This window comes from Gadus macrocephalus, chromosome 10, assembly GCF_031168955.1.
Source record: "Gadus macrocephalus chromosome 10, ASM3116895v1".
Lineage (NCBI taxonomy): Eukaryota > Metazoa > Chordata > Actinopteri > Gadiformes > Gadidae > Gadus > Gadus macrocephalus.
In genome coordinates, this window is record NC_082391.1 from 1,393,534 (window position 1) to 1,416,768 (window position 23,235).

Consider the following 23,235-nt stretch of genomic DNA (forward strand, 5'->3'; position numbering starts at 1 on the left):
GCCCCACCAACAATTTGTGTCGCCAGCCGCCAGTGCTGGTTGGTGACACATTGGAGAAGGCTACAATATTATAACTTTAATCTTTAAAAGCTTAAAGTAAAAGAGAGATTTACCCTGACAATGTACCATGCTCGGTTGAAATTAGCAATTGAATTAGATGCGCTGTCAATGCCTCGGCAGCATAAAAGCATTGGACATCGTAGCCTTAAAGAGACCCGATTATACTACTTTTCTGGTCTTAATTTCTTATTTATGACTCCTATAGCGCAACCTGACATGAATCACAGCACAAAAAACAATGTCGATTTTCGGGAAACTCTTCCTCTCATCTGGGCGCTTTCAGCCTTCTCTGTCAACACTCGGTTTCGTCCTTCTCCGCCCCCTCGCCCCCCTCCTGCCAACCCAACTCCGTTGTGATTGGTTACCTTCCTTGAAGCGCGCGCGCGGGCAGATTTGACCAGGCATATGGGGGCGTGGCAGGAGTGCCTCTGCGTAGATGATCTCCCGGAAATGTGCAAAGTGAATCGCAAACGCTGTCCCGAGTGTTTAGCGCTCTGCACAGCCACCCCAGACTGTCAGCAGGGAATACGTCGAAATGCATGTACGTCATTATTTGACACTTTGGTATGGTTAAGCATGACTATCAATCATTATAACAACGTTTATAGGTCATAAAAGTCGAAAAAGCATAATAGGTCCCCTTTAAACAAATGATGATAATGTATGTGTTTCAAAGTGTGTTTGCGCTCTCCGCTAGAGGAGTTTTGAGCCTAGGCATGGCTGCAAGAGTGCCAGGGCTGTGTAAGATTCAATGCCTTGCTCAAGGGTATTGAGGTAGGGTTTACAAATCACAGGCTTTCATTAAAACAGGATGTAGCCGCCTCGTGTTTGAAGCCAAAGCTTATTCCTTCGTTCAATTAGATCAAGCCAGGTGCCATTGTCCCTTGGAAGTATATCCCATACATCATTAGATTACATCCTTGAGATATGATATCCTTAGGCTTAGGAGTTTATAGGAGGGGCAAGGAGACGTGAGTGTTTGCAGAAAGTAGTAGTAGAGTCTAAGGTTTACCTTAAGAAAATACTTTCTGAAGCTACCAAGCATTTAGGGAGACGTTAGTCGCTACCACACTGCGACCGATAAAAAAAAGACACAAACACGATGGAGGTCAGTTGAAGCATGTTCCGCGCGGAGAGATCCGTCCCGGTTCTTAGAGTAGGGGGAAAGGGATGCCATTGGTATTCAGCAAGTATCCCATCCTTCTGCCAGGACACTTTCATGAATGATTCAGCATTTTAAAGTCTGCAATCACACTCCCTCGCTTCCTCTCTTCTCTTTCAGAATCTCAAGGGTCTTTGCTTGACTTTTCTTCCTGCTCCCTCTTTAATCTTTCCACGCTCCATTTAACTATTTCGATTTTATTCCTCTTTCTCTATCGCTTCATCCGTCCCGATTTAACCCTCCCTCAGAAATGTCGACTAATTTCATGGAATTCTTCCCTCTCTTTCCTTATTTGCAGAGGGAAGAGACTGAAGCAAGAGAAGCATTAGACCCTATCAACCATTCGAGCATATCTTGAGTGTCACCCAAAGCTAACCCCTTCTTGGGCTTCCACTGACTTTTATTACCCCAAAAAACACACATCCGGAAAAACCCGAGAGAGGCTGGGTGTGTGACGGATGAACATTGTAGGACTAGAAGGCCGGTGAGAGGACATTGTAAGAGCGAGGGTGTAACTATCGACTCCCAGCTGAAAGATTCCGGGTTTGAACCCAGTGTGCAGTGGATGAAGAAAATTGTAATATTTTTTTTACCATTATGGATTATCAATCTTAAATCGGATAACTTGAACACAAGCCTACATCATATTATAATTATACACATAATCAGCCCCCCTGCCATAGCAATGGCCTAGCGTAGCAGCAAGTTTACTGCAGTTGGTTAAGAGGAGACGCGATAAAGGATCAAAAGCAACAAAAAGATCAAATTAAAAAACAAATATAAACTATGTATTCAATACATTATCAATTTCTATGGGTAAACTTCTGGGAAGGGTTTTATGGATCTAATGAATGGGTTAGCAGCAGAGAGAGGAACGGTTATTTAGCAGGAGTGGATGATTCACAGCGAGAGGGGGGGGGGGGGCGATACTGAACAATCCCACCCACAGTCACTCTGCGGCTGTCTGCCGGCAGCGCTCATGACTCAGGGCTTTGGTTGGACTGTGTGTGTGTTCTGGGCTGGGCTGTTAGACCGCTTCACACACACTCACCTATCCAGGACACAAGCGGAAACAAGCTCTCACACACGCCCCAAAACATGCACTCTGTTGGTCTGTAGTTCTTTCTGTGTGTGTGTGTCTTTGTTTTTGGCTATCCGTTCTTATACGCCGTGCTACCCAGACCCCCCGCTGGGGATGTCGGTGCCAACGGTTAACGTTTGTGTGCGAGTATATGAATAGCGCTGGTTTCCATTTATTTTCACATCAGACCGTCCTTGACGCGACGGATGATGAGGGTACAACCTTGGCGCTGAGTGACACCGTGATTATACGCTCGCCCACGCACGGTCCCCCTTGCCGGGCGCCAGCAAGGACATTCTTAATGCGTTGTGCGACGCTCTCGAACCGACGCCAATAGGAGGCCGGGCAGATTTCTCTACCAGTGGATGATGATAGCCTAGCGCCAGGATCTAACAGAAGTGCTAGGATGAGCAAGGGGATTAGCTGCCATTGTGCAAAGGTTTCTGCTGGTTTGTCCGATCCCAGCACAGCTCAGAACAAGAGATTACTTGAAGAAAATGCATTTTCTGTGAAGGCACCAGTAAGTGTTCTGTGGTGTTGGTGCTTGCAATCTTCTTAAAAGATAGAAAGACGGCATCTTCCAAGGTCCTGTTTCATTTTGGAATCTGATTCAGGTTACCATTTACCTTGGGTTACTACAGACTTATTGATTTTTGAAGATGCTTGATGATGATGATTTGATTTGGATGATGATCTACAATTCCCGTGGAGCTGATTGTTGGAGAGATGATCATACTTCTCCTATAGCCTTCCCTGCAATGGCCTGCTTAACTAATGGAAGCAAGGTAATATGCAACGTTAGTCGTGTAATAAATACCATCCACAAGATCTCCCTATGCCTTTCAGCTAACTTGAGTCTATTTGAATGGGGTTTTCGAAAGCATTACAAGCAGTGTAAGGGTTAATACATTTTTAGATGAGTAAGACGCATATTTCCAACCAATATTGAACAATTATTTGCCGAAGGCGAAGTGAATAGTTGGAAATAGCCTAGAGGCTATCCCCACTGAAGTGAATAATTGTTTTAATATATACTACACGTGAACGCTCCAAAAATAAACAAGATAACACCTTCTGCCGGTATTTTTTGTTTTTATTAGAGGTTTATTTGATTTTATAAGCGTGACAATACACCGCGTAAACAATATCCCGAGTCCCATCAGATATTGCCCAATATCCTGAGATAGCGAACCAATCAAAATGCACCATTTTAAGAGGTTCACGTGTAGCATATTCTAATCCAACATATACTGAATCCCCTGCTCATGCTTCAGCCAAAGACGATCCACAAAAGGATACATCCCCTGAAAGCCACAGCTGCATTTTAAGGATCTGAAAGCTCAGAAAGCAGCAGAGAGAGGGATGTGATTGCTGTGCTTGTGAGGAGACGGTGGCGGGCGTGAGGCGTGAAAGCAAATGCAGTGGGAGGTTCTGCTGCAGAGCTGGGATCGAATCAAAATCAACATTTTAATTGATTCACGGTGAACACAAACGATAATCTAAACTAAAGTAAACGAGGACTCAGAGGAACCTCAGTGTGGCACCTTTGCAACAAGCAGACCTTCACTGTCTAAGCACATACTGACTTGTAGATCGAGGTGACACAACCGACCTGTTGAGATTGAATTTGATCCTAAAAGGGGAAGTGTTTCACTTTCTACATTTTTTGCCTCCAAGTGACTTGTTGAGAAAAACTGAGATATCAGGGGTCACGGTGTGAGCTTGTTAATTGTTTCTATTGGGCTGGGAGTCACTTGCATTGCTGTGACTTCTCAGTTATTAAAAGGAGTTTATGAATAGATACATATATATATAAATGCATGTAAAATCCTACACAAAGTCTCTTCAACAAGCACTACTGTTTCAATCATTTTGTTTTGTATGTATATTTTGTACGTTTCGTATGGCATTATTCTTATATATGGTGAGATAGATTAACCTTTGGCAAAAATATTACGAAGATAATTAGGAATCATTAGGTAGTTAATGACAAACTTCCAATCTAAATTATAGATAATTATTCTCAGAGATTGGAAGTTTGTTTTCTTCCAACTTTTGTTTACTAGCTAATTACAATTTACAGTTGAGTTCACCATTAACCAAATCAATAAGCGTACTCATTTTCTGTATATTAAATGCTTCTGTTGCAGACAAGGAAACAGAGTCACAGGAATCATAGTCTCGCAATGCCAGACCAAACTACAGCAAGTAGAATGGTCTGGAGCCACGCTACCTCGAGCCGTCTATCCGTGGGGAAACTGGGCGGGCCTGTTTTTATTTCTTTAAACCAATCACAATCGTCTAGGGCGGGGCTAAACCCGGGAAGCAGCAGCGGTGTCCATGCAAAATAGAACATCTTTCTTCCTCAGCAAATGCTGTAAGCAAATCTTTAGCAGTTCTTTGCAATTTTCGACGGAAAAAGCCAAACATGCCAACTTTACAGCGCCGTCAAAGTCCTCTTCAAAACTCGCCATACTGCCTAGTTTCCGAGTTTGAGGGGGAGCACAATACGGGAACGCCAGCAACCGGAAGGGGAGGGGTCGCGGCCAAATCCGACGCTAGGCAATAGACGCTGTCCACTTCCGTCCAGCCAGACTACAGGAATCATAACAAAACACATACAGTCCCCTCCAAAAGTAATGCAAAGGCAAGGCCAATTTCTTTGTTTTTGATGTTCACTAAAGACATTTGGTTTTAAGATCAAAAGATGAGTATGAGACAAGAGTTCAGACTTTCATCTATTTATTTTATTTTACCTCTTTAATTTTTTTTTATTTGCTTGTATTTACGTTTAAATGTCTTTAGTGAACAACAAAAACAAAGAAATTGGCCTTGCCGTTCCAGTACTTTTGGAGGGGACTGTAGTCCCTCCTCTCTATTTCCACCCGGTTGTCGGACCTGGTTGGTCTGTTAAAAGTGGTTGTCAGGCATCTGAGCGGCCCAGCAAACCCACCCTGACAGTTTACGTATTCAAAACACAACCAAACACTGGAAAGGTCACTCGAGTCATATTGCTGAGTATCACCAGTGTAGTCACGTCCTGCCTGCTCCTAAACCGTTGGTCGCGCTGTGGTGACTCCACGCAGGAGGAACGGCGCATGGAGCAAATGGGCCGACAGCGTTGGACGTCACTTTGATGAACAACGATTTGAACGAAACTACATGCCTTCTCTGCCGCTTCCAGTTGCTCGTTCTTTATCTCCTATCCTCCTATCTCATTTATCATATTCCTCTTCTGTGTTCCCGTCTCCTCACCCTTCCTCTTTCCCCTCCACCAAAGCCTATCCCTCTTCCCCTCTCTCCTCCTCTCTCCTTCCTCTCGTCCCCTCTCCTCTGCCTCTTCTCCCCTCCCCTCCCCTCCCCTCCCCTCCCCTCCTCCTGGTGGGAGGTAGTCGTTTCTGCCGCTCAATCGCCTCACTGACGTGGAGCCCAGTGGCTGGAAGGTAATTGGTGAAGAAACTCTGCCACCGCTTTGAAATGGCTGGCACGCGACCGCCAGCCACGCAGCCAGCGCCGCTAGCTGCCTCTAGCTGCCTCTAGCTGCCGCTAGCTGCCTCTAGCTGCCTCTAGCTGCCGCTAGCTGCCTCTAGCTGCCTCTAGCTGCCTCTAGCTGCCGCTAGCTGCCTCTAGCTGTTAGCTCAGCTCCAGTGGACGGGATGTTTATCTGCTGGGAAAGAGACGACCAGTTGACGTGAATTCTCCTGTTTAAAACATACATATCATTCCCCTGCATTACAGCAGTGAGAGTGAACGAGTTATTCATCCTCACCTCGATACATTTTAACGTGGGAAGAAGAAGGACGGATTGGCAGATGGGTCAATGGATCGTTCGAGTCTAAAGGAGGCGTTTGCTGCCACATCGTGTCTTCTCTGTGGTACCCGGCTGCCCGCCTCTAGAGTGATGGGTGTGTCTCACCACTGTTTACACATCGCCACGGTGACGGGCCGGGGAGGCCAGTCAACCCTGCCACGATTAATGGGAGTTGAAGTTGCGTGCGTGATGCCATGTATCACCATCAAGCGAGGGCGGATGAGGCTCATCTCAGACATTAATCATTCATCCACTTTAGATTCTCCACTCGCTCCCTCCGCCACAAGGTCGACCTGGGAGAAAGATCCGGGGAATACATGCTGCTGAATCTATTTTCGGTCTCTCCGTCCGTCCACCCGTCCCTCTATATGTATATATATTTACCTCTCCCCCTCCCCCTCTCCTCCACTCTCTTTCTGTCTCTCTCTCTCTGCGTCTCTCTCTCCCTCATGTTTGTTAACTCTCATGTTTGTTAACTCTCGTGTGGGCGAATGGAGGGAGGGCTCTCCAAGTTTCTTTGTACTTCATCCAGACTGTGTAGGAGCAGAAATGAATCAAGCCCCGAGACGACCTTTGATGAGGGAGGAGAGGTGTGTAATAATAAACATTGCCCTCACTTTCATAACCTCAGAATGTCAGAGAAGGGAACATTGTGCTTTTTTTTTCTAAAGGGCTCCGTGAAATCTTCAAGGTTGTGGTGCACAATATTACCTATACACCTCACTGCCTTACTCAGATATCGTTTAGGGACGCCCCCCGTTCCGTCCATCTCTGCTCTCTCACGGTTGCTAGGGTGGGTGGTGGTGGTGGTGGTGGTGAAGTGGGCGGTTGTCATGTCGATGAGGTGGTGGTGATGGAGGTGGTGGTGGTGGTGGTAGAGGGGCTCCTGTGGTGGTGTCGGTGTTAGTGGTGCAGTTGGATGAGAAGGTTGAGATAAGAGTTGGGTGGTGCAGCACGCAGGCCAGATGACGATGACAATGATGAGGAAATAGATACGAAGGATTCCTAGGGCTACTGAGCTGGTCGAAAAAAAAAATCCTCTCTCCCTCCCTTCCTCATTCTCTTCCATCCCTCTTTTTCCTTCTTTTAATCCCTTCATCTCTTTTCATCTCTCCGTCTCAACCCTTTCTCTTCCTGTTTGCTGTCGCCGTTGTTCTTGTGCCCTTCCAATCTCGATTTAGATTAATCTGGTTTATAGTCCATCTCTCTTCCTCTCCTTTACCTCCCACAGCCTCTCTCGCTGTTATCATCTCTTTTACTCTCGGCCTGCCTCTCGAGACAACTCAAACACACACAAACATTAACCCAACCAATTGCTGCAATCCACTTACTCACACACACAAGCACACACACAGACACACACACACAAAATCGTTTATTCATACACTTACACACTTGCACACAGACCACTCAAACAATAAAAAAAGAGATTGAGAGCAACAGAAGGCTTCTACACACAACATCAACCTGACTTCTCAGCCTAAGGTCCCCCCCCTCACACACACACACTTTGCACACACCCACAGAGTAGCAACCACAACCACCCAACCTCCAATCTAAACATATACACATTGAACAAACACACTTCACTTCACACACACCACTTGCAATGCAACAAAAACTATCCACCCACTGACCAAACCACATACTCACACAAATCATCACGAACAAACACACGTAAACAAGAGGTACACACGCAGAGCCATAAACACACCCCACCCATCTACATACATACATACATACGTACATGCATACATACATACATTAATACACACCCACACAACTCTACTGTACATGCATGCGGGCACACACATTCAAAGACACACACAGACACACTCTCAAAGGCACATCTCGGACTTTGAATTTATTCTGACTTGTTCCCTGTTTCACCGTTGTCTCGAGCCCTCTGTACCATCTCACTATCCTAGCCGTCCATTCTATCTCTCTGCCCCTCCATTCTACCATTTTCTTCCATTCCTCTTTTATCCCATCCCTCTCTACCTCCCATCGTGCAACCCGGTATCACGCGATTTCGTGCTCATGCGCACAAACGTTAATCTGTGCGCATCGTGTCCCAGATCACGATTGTCCGACTTTTTTAATGCTGCACAGAACGAAATGTAAACCAATGCATTCTGAATGGGAGCGTTCTCCGACAATTAAGGTCGTTTTTGAGGAGGTCTGCTTACAATTCAGAAATGTTGACATATATATAACTAGATAATAATATATACAGATATATAACTAGAGGGGGCACTGTACTATCTGCGCTCACCCCTTCTGAAGCTTCTCTCTCTCTGTCCCTCCCTTTCTCTCTTTCTCTCTCTCGTTTCGTTTTGTGGAGCACGTCAATTGTCGGAGAACGCTCCCATTCAGAATGCATTGGTTTACATTTCGTTGTGTAGCACTAAAAAAGTCGGCCAATCGTAATCTGGGACACGATTCAATAGATTGATAACGTTTGTGTGCATGAGCACGAAATCACGTGATACCGGGTTGCATCGTGACCCCAGCCCAAGCCTGGCCTACTGAAGAGACCTCTTTAGACCCTCTGAAGAGCTGAACCGGTTCAGAGTCTATCCTTCTTGTCTATGAAGATTTAGTACCTCAGGTGTCCCTTTATGCTAAACAGCAACTTTGTCACAATCAAGTTAATTAGCCGCGAGCGCTGGGGTTAGCTGTTAGCATCGGGATTAGCCCTCCAAGGTTGCGGGGTATTTTTCCCGCTTATTTCGCCATCAACCCGAAACCGACGACCTCTATTCTATCCAGTGATAATCCCAGCCCGCTGGCGTGCGCGCATGTGTCTGTGTGTACGTGTGCGTGACGCGAGCCCGTCTACGTGTCTTTGTTCTGATTGAGTGGGCGGCGGGAGCGTAGCTGGGCGGCCTGATAACAGTGTTGACTGCAGAGGCAGGGTGCGCGTGTGCTACACCCCCGTAGGCTCCAATGGATGTCCCATTGTCTGCGGCGCACAGGGTTAATGACGAGGTTAGGTTAGCACTGAGCATCTACCCGCTCTGAGACATGGCCAAATCGGGGTCTACAAATTCCAGCCAGCCACAGCGACACGCTCATTAGTTATCGGGCAGACAGAGACATGTAAGAAACGCACATTTCTACTGTTCTCTCTTATGACTTGAGTCAACAGAAGGATGTTTGGGAGTCTCCTGATTCTTTCCTAAAAGTCGGTTTCAGGGCTAATTGGTATTTTTTAACACAATGATGGTTTGAAAGAATTACTTACGCTAACTTATAGGCATGAACAGTCAACTGCCAGAGAAATGCCGGCGTCGTAATGCCTTTACCACTCTGCTTCCTGTTTCCGTCCTTCCTGTTAAAGAGTATAAAGGAAATAATTTGGATCCATTCACTAAACCCATAACCGTGTAAGAACATCTCACAACATGGAATGAGCTAGAGGACAGTGTATTACCGTAGTAGTCAGTAGAACATAGGGAACCTTGTGAAACATTTAATGAGTGAGAGCCATTCATCAAGCCATTCTGAAATATAAATCCTTATCTGTATCACAGATGTTAATGTACCACATGGTTCCCCCAGGTCTACCACAGTTCACAATTATTACGTTGTACCGAACATTTGATAATAATTCCCTTTGAAGACAATACAGAGTAGGACATGTTACCTGTACAAAGTACAGGTAACATGATATGACTAACCATAATGTATAGTAATACCTCACTTTGATTTAACCTTTAACATCACATGTACAGTACTACATACACCGTCCAGGGGAAACACAAAGACGCGCACTGTTTAATTAGCAGCAAGTGGACGCGGTGCAGTGCAGTATTAGGCTGATCATTTGGTTGATCCACACAGGAAGTACTGGAACGAAGACAACCACTTCAAGGGCACGGGTGTCTCCCACCAGTCTCTGGCTTCAGCAGACTCTCTCTCTCTCTCTCTCTCTCTCTCTCTCTCTCTCTCTCTCTCTCTCTGATGATCAGTGAGTAGTAGTGTAGTAGTTGGATCAGCATTTGTGTGTTTGTGTTCACGTGTGTTCAAATATGTCCATGTGTATGCATTGATATGTGTGCTTTGGATTTGGCGTGTGTGTGTGTGTGTGTGCGCGCGCGTTCTTGTGTGTGTGTCTGTGTGCATGTTTGGGTGCATGTGAAAGCACTCATCTATTTTTGTGCGTGTGTCTGTTAGTGTGTATGTGCGTGTACGTGCGTGTGTGCGTGCCTGCGTGGGTGTGTCTGTGAGGGTAGTCTGATTCAGTCTGGGGTCCCAGTTCTCATTAAAAATCAATTTCTGGAGAGGCAGAAGGGGGCAATGGAGGCTAGTTGTGGGGGGGGGTGGGGGTCTCTGGGCCCTGGCCCCTCAGACAGAGTCCCCAGCCCTTACCCTGCACCAGCTGACGAGGTGGAAGATGAGGGCTAATTCCTCTGGGGGGGATGTCCCAGTTGTTGATGAATACACCAGCCTCCCCAGTCAGGCCAGGCACTATAATTGGACCAGTTCAACACCACACAGATTACTTTTTAGTCGCCAAATCTTTTGGATTATATTATTTCCATGCGCTGCCTTGTTTTAAGATTCGGGCCGAGTTTGGAACAAGCTTTGTTTTGCCACAATTAAGCTTGGGAATAGATTAAACATTAACATTGCCAGAGCATTTCAGAAATAAAACCAAGGCATTACTCTTTCCCAATCCCTCCACTATATGTTAGCAGTCAAGTTGCAGCAAAGACCTGAAGCTTCGCCCAAGCAGCACCCATCGTCTATATTATTATAACATTTTTCACCCACAATTCTCACTTTGTCCACCAGTAAGAGATGAGACTTTGGTATTTTTAAAGGTGATCAATCCAAAAACATGCTAAGTTAAACCCACTTGGATTTCTTCGACCGAAAGGACTCAAAGTTGAAAAATGCTTCCAGGCTTCGTTCCTTCCTGGGCGGGGCCAAAGGCAGGGCCAGGGTGAGGCTTTCTGCTGCTGTCACTTCCCGAAGGACAGCCATTGGCCCCCCTCCGAGTGACCCCAAGAAATGTCTGTGGTTCATTTAGAATTTTAATGTGTGAATACTATCATTTATTATTTGAAAAGTCAATAAAAGCATGAATAAAGCAAACCGATTCTTTTAGACTAAAGTACATAAAGCCACCTCAGTTGAGCTGATTCATCCAATGGGCGCTGGCGGGCCGCATGCATTTAACCTTTGATGACTTCCACATCCTATTAGCCAGAGCATAGTAAGTTAGCATTAGCAAAGCATTACCTGAGCGATATCGTCATGGATCTGTTTTTACTAAAACGTACATTTGTTGAGAACCAAACAAAGGAAAACGTCAACAAGAGTGATTGTGAATTTAGGGCGTATTATATTCAGGCATAATCTACCAAAACATCAGTATACCACGCGGGCTTGTAATGTGTATGCAGATTCATATGAAGAGTAAAACCGACAAGCTATCAGTTTCCAAAAGCAGCAGAGATCAGTGGAGTGTTTGTTTGGAGCATCTCTTCTGAGTTCATCTTAACCTCACGCCTTGTATGGTTATCTCTGGTACTCCGTTGCTGGACCCCTTCTATCCCCGGCCCGGGTTAAAGGTGATCAAACACTCACAGTACAGGCTCCTTCAGGAATGGGGACAAGGAGGCCGAGCCGAGGTCACCTGACATGTTGTTGATCTTTGACGGTCATTAAGTGTGATTAACTGGATTCACCGCATCGGTTCAACAACGTCTGCTTGACCTAGCTCAGACCCTGTCTATTAATCACTCTTGTGTTTGGTGTTATGACCACAGGGGCCACCAAGGACATGGGTAAGATGCTGGGGGGCGAGGAGGAGAAGGACCCCGATGCGGAGAAGAAGGAAGAGGAGCGACAGGAGGCGCTGAGACAGCAGGAGGAGGAAAGGAAGGCCAAGTACTCCAAGATGGAGGCGGAGAGGGAGGGAGTCCGACAGGGGATCCGGGATAAGGTACGCACCTAATACCCAGACCTCTAAACACAAAAACAGAAAACCCTTAGATACATACATTTTTACATGCAATAATAAATTATGAATCCTGGTTTACATCAAGGAAAGGTTATTTGTGGGGAAGATGCAGATGAAGAAAACACCAACCATTGACATTTGAATAGCTTACAAGGTATTAGGTTGCCAAAAGAGATTACTTTACAAATATAAAGTGTGAGTTATGGAACAACAGCAACACTGAAAATGAAAGGCCTTCATTTTTGGCTACAATATTTCTTCTTGCCTTCGGCTAGTTCCCAGCCTCACTTGACCTATGAATAAATGTGGATCAGACATCCACTCTAAATCGTGGGCTAGGCTTCGTTTATGCACAGAGCAGAGGCAGTCAAGCTTTCACTGATATGAGAGTATCTGTGTCTCCTTCCCATTTCTCCCTATCTTCCTGCCATCTGCCGGATCAATACTTATTTAAGTTGCATTCAAGTGTTAAAACTTGGAATCAGGTGGGGGTCGAGCCATGTGTTCAATTTCAAAAATCAGGATCAAAATGTTTTACTGCATGTTTTACTGCATGAAGTACCAGAATAGTTGGACAGGACCAAAGATCTCATTGGTGCAAAACACTTTAAAAAATGGCCCCAAAGATATCCACAGACACAAATTCTTCGCCCCAGTGGTTTTCTGGGACTGTTTTGGTAGCGCTTCAATGGATGAATGACAGAATATCCCCCGGAAAAGAGAGGAGCAGGAATTATTCCAACTGGAGAGGAGTTGAAGAAGCGTGACTGTCTCTCTTTAATACAAATTCTCCTTGTTACTGTAGCATTGGCCCAGGGTTGAGCTAGGGGCGAGTTAAACGACACGACAAGAATGGGAGTATAGAGAGAGAAGAATGATGCTAAGGATTTTCCACTTGGTAATCAAACAGGACCTCTTCTTCTGCAATTAAAGGGGCAGGTATCTTAAAACGTAACCACCATTGCAAGAGATTCTCTCCTTCTTTAACAATAATCACTGCAGGTATATACAGTGTAGCTTCACAAGCTAGCTACCAGCTTACACTTACATTACCATTATTTGTCATTCATATTGATCAAAGAGCCTCAATTCTGTAAAAGGGGCGCCAAAGTGGTTCACAAAGTGGAACCGCACAGTCCGTGTTCAAAGTGGGTAGAGTGTGTATCATCAAGGCCCAGTCCTCAGCGAACGTGATTCCTACCCGTGGTCCTCAAGACGAACAACAAACTTATATTATAAGTATTATATATTATATTATTATATATTATTATTATATAGTATATAGATATCGATATATTATGCAAGGGATAATGCATAGAACGCCTGTCATTATCGGAAAATAAGGCGCTAGGGTTGATAAGTTACCGGACTATTTGCGGAGTGATACGCAAGACGGCAAAAAATCCACTTTCCTTGACAGCGGTCATTATATGCTTAGCAACAGTGGTTTATCAAATATAATTCACCGCCAGAAGTTGTGAAGGGCCCATGCAAGTGTACGGAGCGTTCCACGGCATTGAGAAGAGCTGTGTAATAAATTATATTATTTAGATATGGAGTGTTCTAGAATATTTACAGAGCACGGCCAAAAGCTGTGTGCGCCTCCGGATGATATTATGAATCCGAGCCATCCGCTGTAAACACTACCGCCTCTAAAAAAACGGCACGTTTGTAGAAAGCTCATTGTGGGGCTGACTCGTAGTGGCTGTAATTCTGCACCAAGACTGAAATTATTGAATGTCTTCAAATACTGTATTAGGGGCCCACTAACACCTATATAAAAGCATCCATAAAGTAGCATGCCATGGGACCTGTAACAAAAATTTCAACAACAAAATATGTTAAGGCACCTAATGGCACCTAATAAAGCAAAAAGTGACCAATTGCCACAGTGGTAACAAACAGCACCAAAACACAGCTAACAGGCAGGGCCTCAAAAGGTCATGTTTAAAACAAGCATGAGCTTGATGGAGCATCCGGTAAACCAGGTTGAACTGATGAGGCCTTTTGACTGGTGGCTTTGCCCTCGTTGGCAAGCCTCCACAAATCAATCGAGCCCCGACTGAAGAATGACCATATTTGAAGTCTTAAAATGTAGGTCAGTGAAAGGAAAAACCTAAAGGGGGAAAAAGAAAACGCCACAAATACATAGGAACTAAACACACAGCATGCTATTTTTGAGGGTGATGCCTAATTCCTATCTGCTCCTTAGTGACATGTATATGTAGTTCACTGTAGGTCACTTTGGAACAAAGCTTTCGGGATATGAGCAAGTAGTAATTATTCTTCATAGCCTTCAAGACCTGTTGCACAGCGGCTCTCTGCCTCGCCTTGATGTCAGCCGAAGGTTCTCTTTTGAAAACAGACAGTAGCTTATCTCATCGACGCCACCAGTAAGCTTTGATTCGCCGAGCCAACAGAGGCACAACAACACTATAGTGTTTGCTCCCATTGTGTGTTCCCAAATCTCAAAATTGCTTTTTTCTCATCTTTGTTTTTGCCAAACTTTGATTGACAGAGGATGTGAGGCGTCACTTCTCCAAGAGCTCCACTGACCTAGCTCTACTTACTAAGTAGAGCTAACCCCACTAAGACAGGGCTTAGCTCCCACAGCAAGAGTCTCTGGGTTTATTAATGAGAGGTGAACAAGTGAGCGTTGACGTTACAGCGGAACATCCAAAGAGCGGTTTTACATCGGTTCAGTTACTCGCAATAGCTTGTGTTTTCTCTTTTTCTGTCAAAGCTCAAGTCATTTTACCAGACTGAAACACACACACCCACACACGCACCCACACACATTCAAACATAAGAACACATCACACCCACACACATACAAAGATATAAACAAACGTGCATACATTAACAAAAACATGAACATACATGTTCCTACAACACACATCGCTCTGCTTATTCACTCAGCCGTTCATCCCGCTCTTGAAAGTGACTCTCCTCTAGCTGATAACATCTTTACTCAGAGTGCAAAACCATTCTATGTAGAATGTGACTTAAAGTGTATTCCGGCGAAAAATGAAACCAGGGTCAGGGACGCAGGAAGTCGTGATGCGCACGTTATAAGAGCGGCGGCACTGGGTGCTGTATGTAATCGAATGACGGAGAAAAAAAATAAAAAAACGCGGCATTGCCTAAGTTCAAGTGTTGTAGTTGCGTCTGTTGTCCACTAGGGGGGTGCTGCAGCACCCGGAGCACCCCACTTCCTGCGTCCCTGACCAGGGTCCTTTTCGGCATGAAAACCCATAAAATAAGCACTCCAGACACTTTTTGATAATCAAGTATGGAGCTTGCCGAAAGTGTCCCGGAGCAATGTAACAGCCCAAATGACTTCCATGTTATTGGCTAGGGGCACTGCGAACGCTTCCAAATAGGATCTTTTTTTACCACTAATATTTCTCAAAATAGAACCAAACCTCTGCACTAGCATGATTAGGGTCCCTGCACATAGAACTAAGCATCAACAACTTGGTTAGCGTACCGGGAGTTTTTAAAAAAAATACTGTTTTCCGAGTCTGTGCCTTACCGGTAGGTCCATGTTTCCAGGAAGTCCACACAAGTCAAAGCCATTTGGGCTGACACATTGTTCCGGGCAACTTTGGGCAAGCTCTATACTCGATTATCAACGAAAAAAAGGGGTTCAATTTTTCGCCGGAACTACACTTTAATTTACTTCATTTGAAATCCTACAGACCATTAGATACGGAGGGCAGTCGTCTCCCTTTCAGAAAATATACCCCCCAGAAGCCCATCCAGAGGTTCTGGGTGGCAGTGTTTGCTGGAGACCACAGTGTGTTTGAAGCCTCTCAAGGAGGCTTCCTCATTTACGTGCAGGGTCTTAGCTGACCAGCATGCAGCCCATCATGACATGAGGACCCCTTCTCCGAAAGCGCCTGGACATCTTAGAGCTACAGTGTCTGCGAAATCCAAGACAACACCATCCTCGCTTATCCTCAAAAAAGTGATGATGAACCACATTGTTGCAAAAGCCAGGCTATCAACCCCCAAAGCGAGTTTTAAGGGAATTTTTAGATCCTACAGTCAGTTGCGGACAGTGGAGATAAAACTGAGAACCTTTTGTCTGGGATTTAAACCACCAGAATATCCTACTATCTATTTGATAGCTACTTCATATGCTTTATAAAATGTTTTATCGTTGCTATAGCTCGCTACACTGCTATTGCTATGTCTAGTGTCAGATCTGGAGAAAGACCTGCTGGTTACCGTCGCTAGTATTCTAATAGGCCTAAATTGGTGCCAGATGATGTCACTTTGCTCCAATGTGGCGCTACCAGGACAATTTCACAAGCTGTGCGTGCACGACTCAAATGGTAATCTTAAGAGTTGGTTGTTTAATATCCGACAACCAGCGTTTGTCTGCATTGAAGCCAGATGAAAGCCGTCTCAAAGGTAATCAACCCTGTATGGATAATAACCTACTCAATATAACAGCAAGCACTGGAAACACACTCCCCGGTGCCACTCAAAACACACGCACACACTAAAGCAGAGACTTATACACACACACAAACATACACATACATGGCTTTGTTTCGATGAGTGTGAGAATGTTGCAGCACCTCCATATATAAACCTGTGTGTGTATGGGTGGGTGTGTGTCTACTGCAGTACAGCTTGCAGTATGTAATAGGTCTAATCCTAGGGCAAATGAAAACCTGGATGTGTGTGTGTGTGTGTGTGTGTGTGTGTGTGTGTGTGTGTGTGTGTGTGTGTGTGTGTGTGTGTGTGTGTGTGTGTGTGTGTGTGTGTGTGTGTGCAGTATGGCATCAAGAAGAAGGAGGAAAAGGAGGCGGAGGCAGCAGCTGCTATGGAGCAGGCCTCAGAGGGGAGTCTAACCCGGCCCAAAAAGGCCGTGCCTACCGGCTGTGGCGATGAAGAGGAGGAAGAGGAGAGCATCGTGGACACGGTCATGAAGTTCCTCCCCGGGCCCCTCATGGATATGTTCAACAAGAAGTAACGCCACGAGTTCCCCGCGTTACACACCTGATTGTTACCTTCTGATGACCACACCCATGGCACCACACCTGACCCCTGACCCTTAACCTCTGTACTTAGCGACCCCAAATCGAGAGACATAACAAGTTTTGTCCTGAATGTTCAAAATAGTAATCTGGGCTGTGGTGGTGTTCATTTTTTTTTTTGGTATAATTTTGTCTGAGAATCTTTGTCGATATCGCTAAGATCTAAGATATCGCTAGAACTAAGCCTTTCTAAAAGATCTAAGTTCCGCACAGTCCATGTAATTTTCATGACAAACCACATGGCCCGATCTCTGATTGGTCCATGTCTGATACTGGAGTTCCAAAATTTACATATTAACTACCATTCCACATTTATTTTTGTAAATAGCAAAAAATAGATTAATCCATGAATAAATAATTAAAGAAAGGAGTATATGTGCGTTTTAAGCTAGTATAATGTATTACTAAATTATTATGAGAATAAGCCATATTTTAGACTTTGAAAAACGTATCATATCATTTCAATGTTTCTTTCTGAAATTTCCTCTTGTGTTCTTGCTAATATTTGATACATCTAATGTACATAAACACTCGCAACTTTTTTATCAGTTCAGTCCATTGTGAGGAATCTTTTGTTTTACTGTCTGATCGCAAAGTTTACTGTGACATTGTGCTTTCGCTACCGGAAAATCACAATTGTAAAGCAAGACGGTCAACAAGGATTCAGCTTGTTATTGCTATTTTTATAGATTTTTGTTAAGCATGCATTTGTTACAATTCGTGAAGTACAGTGCGCTACATGCAGTACAAAACAGTAATTTTGATTTGTTACTTTTTCTTCAAGCGAAACATTGTGAAATGTGAGGCAATAACTTTTTGGTTTTCAAATTTATTTGACGTCTCACTGGCCGTGTTCAGCAGGCCAATCTCTCCTCCATACGTGAACCGCACTTTCACAAAATTTGTATAAAATGACTATGAAATATAGCTGTACTTATCTGTTATTGATATTAAATCCACACAACATTTAAACGTCCAGTTTTACATGTTAAAAGCTCTGCTTTTGCTAATGAGGACATGCGTATTTTTTCAGTAAATTTGTCAGTAAAAAGACTTTGTTTTTCCATTTTTTGTTATAAAAACATTTACAAAGATTTTAATTTTTGGGACGAAACACAACTGTGTTGTGAACACAACACACTATATGTAAACAGACAGTGACAAAGGTGCAATATATTGTAGGACATGAAGTTGTTCTGTGTGTATTGTTTAACTGACGGGACAGCAGTCCTGAATCAATAACAGACAATCTTCATCGTTACCTGTTTTTAAATGATTTCTCAGCGCGTTAGTCAATGTCAGAGTTGCCGTCCAACGCTCAATGGTGACGTTTTATTAACAGCTTTTTTAGGGATGATGGAGGGGGATTTGTTGAATGTCGTAACAAATGTTTTAAATGTTTTTGCCACACGGTAAAAAAAAAAAGAATAGTCACAATCGATGTTCAGCACAGTACAACTACATTGTGGTTGTTTGTTTACATAGAGAAGAAAATGACAGGACAATTGTAGTTCTCCTTATGTCGTATAAACGCAATGTGCTAATTTATAGGGTAGAGGTATGAACATTTTTGAAAAACAAGCAAAGTGTCAAACGCTGTCAGACAAGGACAAAGTTGTTCTGCCTTATTTCCGTCTGCTTATTTTCTTGTGATCATTCCACAGTGTCTTTTAAAACATTCCTAATATCTACGACATTCCACACCAAGGGCCACTAACTGCCCTGTTGTTCAGATGAAGAAGTACTAGTGGGATTCCAATAGTTTATACATAGATTCCGTACATGAGTAAATCAGTCATATCAATAGCTACAATGCCTGCCACCTAGGAGAAACGATAGAAAGATACTCCTGTACGAAGCTCAAATAAATTAATCAGCATATATAAACTGCATTATTAACATGAATGAGATAACCTTATATTCTTATGTAATGTGATAAATAGCTGTGTTAGAACGTCTTACTTGCCATTTACAGAAATAGTTGTTCCACAAATGTGCTATGCCTGTAGGTAAACTGCTCGTAAAAACATATTTCCTTGTTAATATTGGCAGTTTAAATAGCAGTAGTTTGTCGCTGGTTACTGTTGCCTTCCTCCGACCTGTGCTAGGATGATGTGTTAGCTAACATTTAGCTAAAAGAAATGGCCAACATTTTCTACCACACTAATGATTCAGACCAAATAAAATTGATCTTATCCGATTCATGCATAAGCAGCATCCAAACCATGAATAATCTGAATAATATATCCAATCAAGCCAAAGATAAGAATCGATTTTTTAGACTTAGACGTAGTGTTCCATTGTTAAATTTATTAACTAGACCTTTTTAATTTATTTCTAATTCTCAGGTATTTCAATTTCATTTGCTATTTAGACATTCTATATGAAGATTATCGCTTAGAACGTTTTAAAAATAAGCTCTAAGATATTTAATGTTTGTTTCGCAAGAGGCCAACAAACGCATGCCCTCTCTCATTTTGATTTGTAGTATTTATTTTATGTTCATTATTTTGCCCAGAATAACCCTAGAACGCTAAGATTACTGCCTAGTCAATCAATAGCTAAACGCCTATTGATCGCACAAAAATACTGCCCAAGTCAAACGAGATCCATATCTTGCCCCATAAAAGGACGCCGCTCTAGTAAAGTGGTTTTAGTGACGTTCATGTCGCCTGTTTGGTCGGAGGTCATTTAATTTGTGCCGGTCACACCCCAGTGATGTTACAATGATTATACTGCCTGACCATTAAAGAGATGCTCCTTGCTGTGAATAGATTGTGACCGTCTTACCTGCATCTGTCTCTTTGTGTCCTGAACCCGTTGAGAAGAAGCTTGTATCTGTCTTCTATGTCTGTTTGTTTGTTTGTTTGTTTGTTTGTTTGTTTGTTACTCTTGTATGCAGTCATGCCTGTTCCTGTGTTTTGGTGGTTGGTACTTTACTGGTAAATTGTTATAATATTTTTTTGTATTAATTAATTGTATTACTGTAAAAACTGTAAAAACTCTTCTCGCCCTTGTCCCTCTCTATCTCCCTGTTTGTTGAACAAGTGTATGCATGCTTACTGTGCGCAGACTAGACCCTGTTGTTGTGTGTTACTGTGCCCCCACCTTCACTGCATGCCACTTTAGAAAGAAAGACTCTAGTCTGTAAAATAAAAATTCTGCAAAATGGAATCACTGCACTCTCTGAGAATAAAGTGATTTCATATGACTGCTCATCGTTTTCTGCAGTCAATTGTTTTGTTTGGACACTCAACACTTTCATTGTTTAACCCGTGTTAAACATTAAAACAAAAATGAATAGTTTGGAAGTTGTATTGATGTGTATCATATGCTGTTTTTTGCTTCCAAAAGAGTTTTGACCATCAATAAAGCGAAAGGGCTGTGAACAGTTGGCATTGTGTTGATGAAAACGTGAACAAATAACTCGCAAAAACAAAACATTTAACAGGCCAACATTAAGTGTCCTGGGTGATGCCAATCCTCCCGTCTGGCATATCTAAAAAAACAGACACATCAAACTGATTCACAATAAGTCTATTAGCGATTGCATGGATGGACTCCTCCTTGGTTTTAGGTATATTCGTTAATATTGATTAGCTCAGTGTAGTTTAATCTTGGCCTTGATATGTTTACCCTACTGCTCCATAAAAGCTTGCGAGCATGAGCCTGAGGTGCAGTTCTTAATAATTATCCGAGAGCTAAACCTTTTTTACTCTTGAAGGTCATTTTTTTCTGATATGTGATTCAGCTTTTTATTGCCAAAAATAAATAATATTTTTTTCAGCAAATGAGAAAAACATCAGGCTTAAATATGGAGGTTAGGGAAATTACAACTTTCTAACCGTTTCTGCTGAATCTGTGGATGATAACATTAAATAACCTAAAACCCTGAACGCTGGCTCTTTGAACCAAGGAATACGTCACCTCAAAGTCTGATTACGTCTGATGTAATGCTTTCCACCCAATTGGCAACCATGCAACAGAACAGGTTAGGGGCCGCCTGTATCATTAAAAAAGAAATCTTACAGGGGATTAATAAAATTGTATCTAATCTAATCTATCAAGAAACAGAGCTGCTGAGGTATCTTCTTCTAACCGGTGCCATTATTTCTGTATCATCCTGATACAAGACCTTGTTGGAAAGGTAAATCATGTCATTTTTTATGTTTTCTTTCTGCCCTGTTATTGCCAAGGAGTAATGAGAGAACAGATAAGAACAGGCGTGGAACCTGTTGTTATCTTCACTCTCGTTGAAGATAAAGCACAATGGTCTTTCTGCCGGAAATCAATCTCATTAACCTTCATGTTCAGAGCCCAAACTGGTCCAGATTTAGCCCCATGCAGTCTCTTTCTTTGCCTGCAGAAGTATTTTATAATAATAATAATAATAATAACTAGAAAATTAATTTCCTTCAGACAATGCGGTGCAGACAGTGCTGTAGTACAAAGTGAGGTTGAAAATAGTTTTTAATAAAGCCACATAGATTAAGACATAAAGAAACGTTAAATGGCTTAAATCAAGTGAAGAGTTTGAACAAAAAGTTCAAAAGTCTAAATGGATTAAACAAGGTAAACATGCACACCATTTAAGAAAATGTAAATGGTTGGAAACATAAAGTGACAGCTGAACGAAAAGCGCAAAGCATTGCTAAAAATGCAGAAATCAGGGCGCGCAACAAAGAGAGAGAGAGAGGCCGCTGAGAGAACTGCACAGACTGGATATTAAAACCCAACTCCGATTCCCTTCCGCTCTGCAAGTGCAAGACGTGAGATTACGATGAACTACGCCACAACACAGGAGGCCTGCTGGAGCTCCGCAAGAAACACCCGTCTCTTTCATTAGAGTACACGTAAGATGAAGAAATGACTCAAAGGACAATAGTGGGTTAAAGTAAAAAGCGAATAAGTCAACTCCGGACCTTTTTTCTTTTTTTGCATAAAGTGTGGAAGTAATGAAGTAAACCGGTCTAATTTTATTTTAAAGTAGACTAATTGCTTTGTTTGTTTTTTAGGTCTAAAGTGATTTACTTTATTTGTCATTGCTGTGTTTACTTGGGGGGGGGGGGGGGGGGTTGAGGGAATGGAAGTGTGTGCTAGGTGTATGAATGTGAACGTGTGGAGGAGTGGGTGACGCAGCGGATGCGTGAGGATGCTGAGGTAACGTGAGAAAAAAAAGAGGCTATGGGCATTGGTAAATCTTACTCCGAGGAATTTTGAATGATTTATGAGGGGAGTTGTTTTGTGTTTCTTCTGCTTTCATTCTTTAACCAATCTGCATCCTCTTGTAGGCCTATGTTTGAGGAACAGTGAATGAATTACATAGCATTTTTGTTTTTTTTGCTCTCCTCTTCCTTTCCTCCTTTTTAACCAATTTGCATCCTACTGTTAGGCCTGCTGCTGCATCTTCTCCACTGTTCCTTCCACTCTTCTTTCCTCTTTTCCCTTTTTCTCCTTGATACCCTTATATTTATTTAAACTATTTATCAAAATATGATGATATGGCTGAGCAAGTACACAATTGCTTTGTTAAAGTTGAAAACATTGTTATTATTCATGACCATTGCTACACACGGGAGGGAGCAAATTAATTAGCTCAGGAAAGTATGTTTAGAGATGATACGTTTTCTTAGAATGGTCATATCTTTTTAAAGTATTCGAATTATTTGGATTTCCTGATGAAATAATTACCATGATAAAGACGATTTATAAACTACCAACATCACAGGTTTATGTTAATGGGGCTTCATCTGAAATATTTAGGTTAGAAGGAGGCACTTGACAAGAATGCTCGTTCTCCCCCTCCTTATTGGCTCTTGGCTCAGAAAATTGGCTCAGAAAATTAGACAAAGGGAAGAAGTGGGCGGCATTAGTGTAGATAAACAAAAATATGAAATGAGTCTATTTGCTGACGATTTATTGTTATATTTAACTAATATTAAAACATCTCTTCCAAAGGTAATGAAGATCATAGATGAGTTCTCTAAAAGATCTGGTTATAAAATGAATATTGAAAAAACTGATTTGATGCAAATTAATAAAAGAGCTTGCATCCCAGAAGATTTAAAGAACCTTCAATGGAAAAAAGTTCAAAGT

General features: G+C 42.9%; 1 protein-coding gene across 1 annotated transcript; it reads left to right on the plus strand.

The window, feature by feature from the left end:
- The first annotated feature begins 11,869 nt into the window (after nt 1-11,869).
- Nucleotides 11,870-20,355, plus strand: LOC132466615 (complexin-1). The gene is made up of 2 exons (XM_060063878.1): nt 11,870-12,070; nt 16,878-20,355. The coding sequence occupies exons 1-2, from the start codon at nt 11,885-11,887 to the stop codon at nt 17,073-17,075; spliced, it is 384 nt and encodes a 127-aa protein (XP_059919861.1). The 5' UTR covers nt 11,870-11,884; the 3' UTR covers nt 17,076-20,355.
- The last annotated feature ends 2,880 nt before the right edge of the window (nt 20,356-23,235 follow it).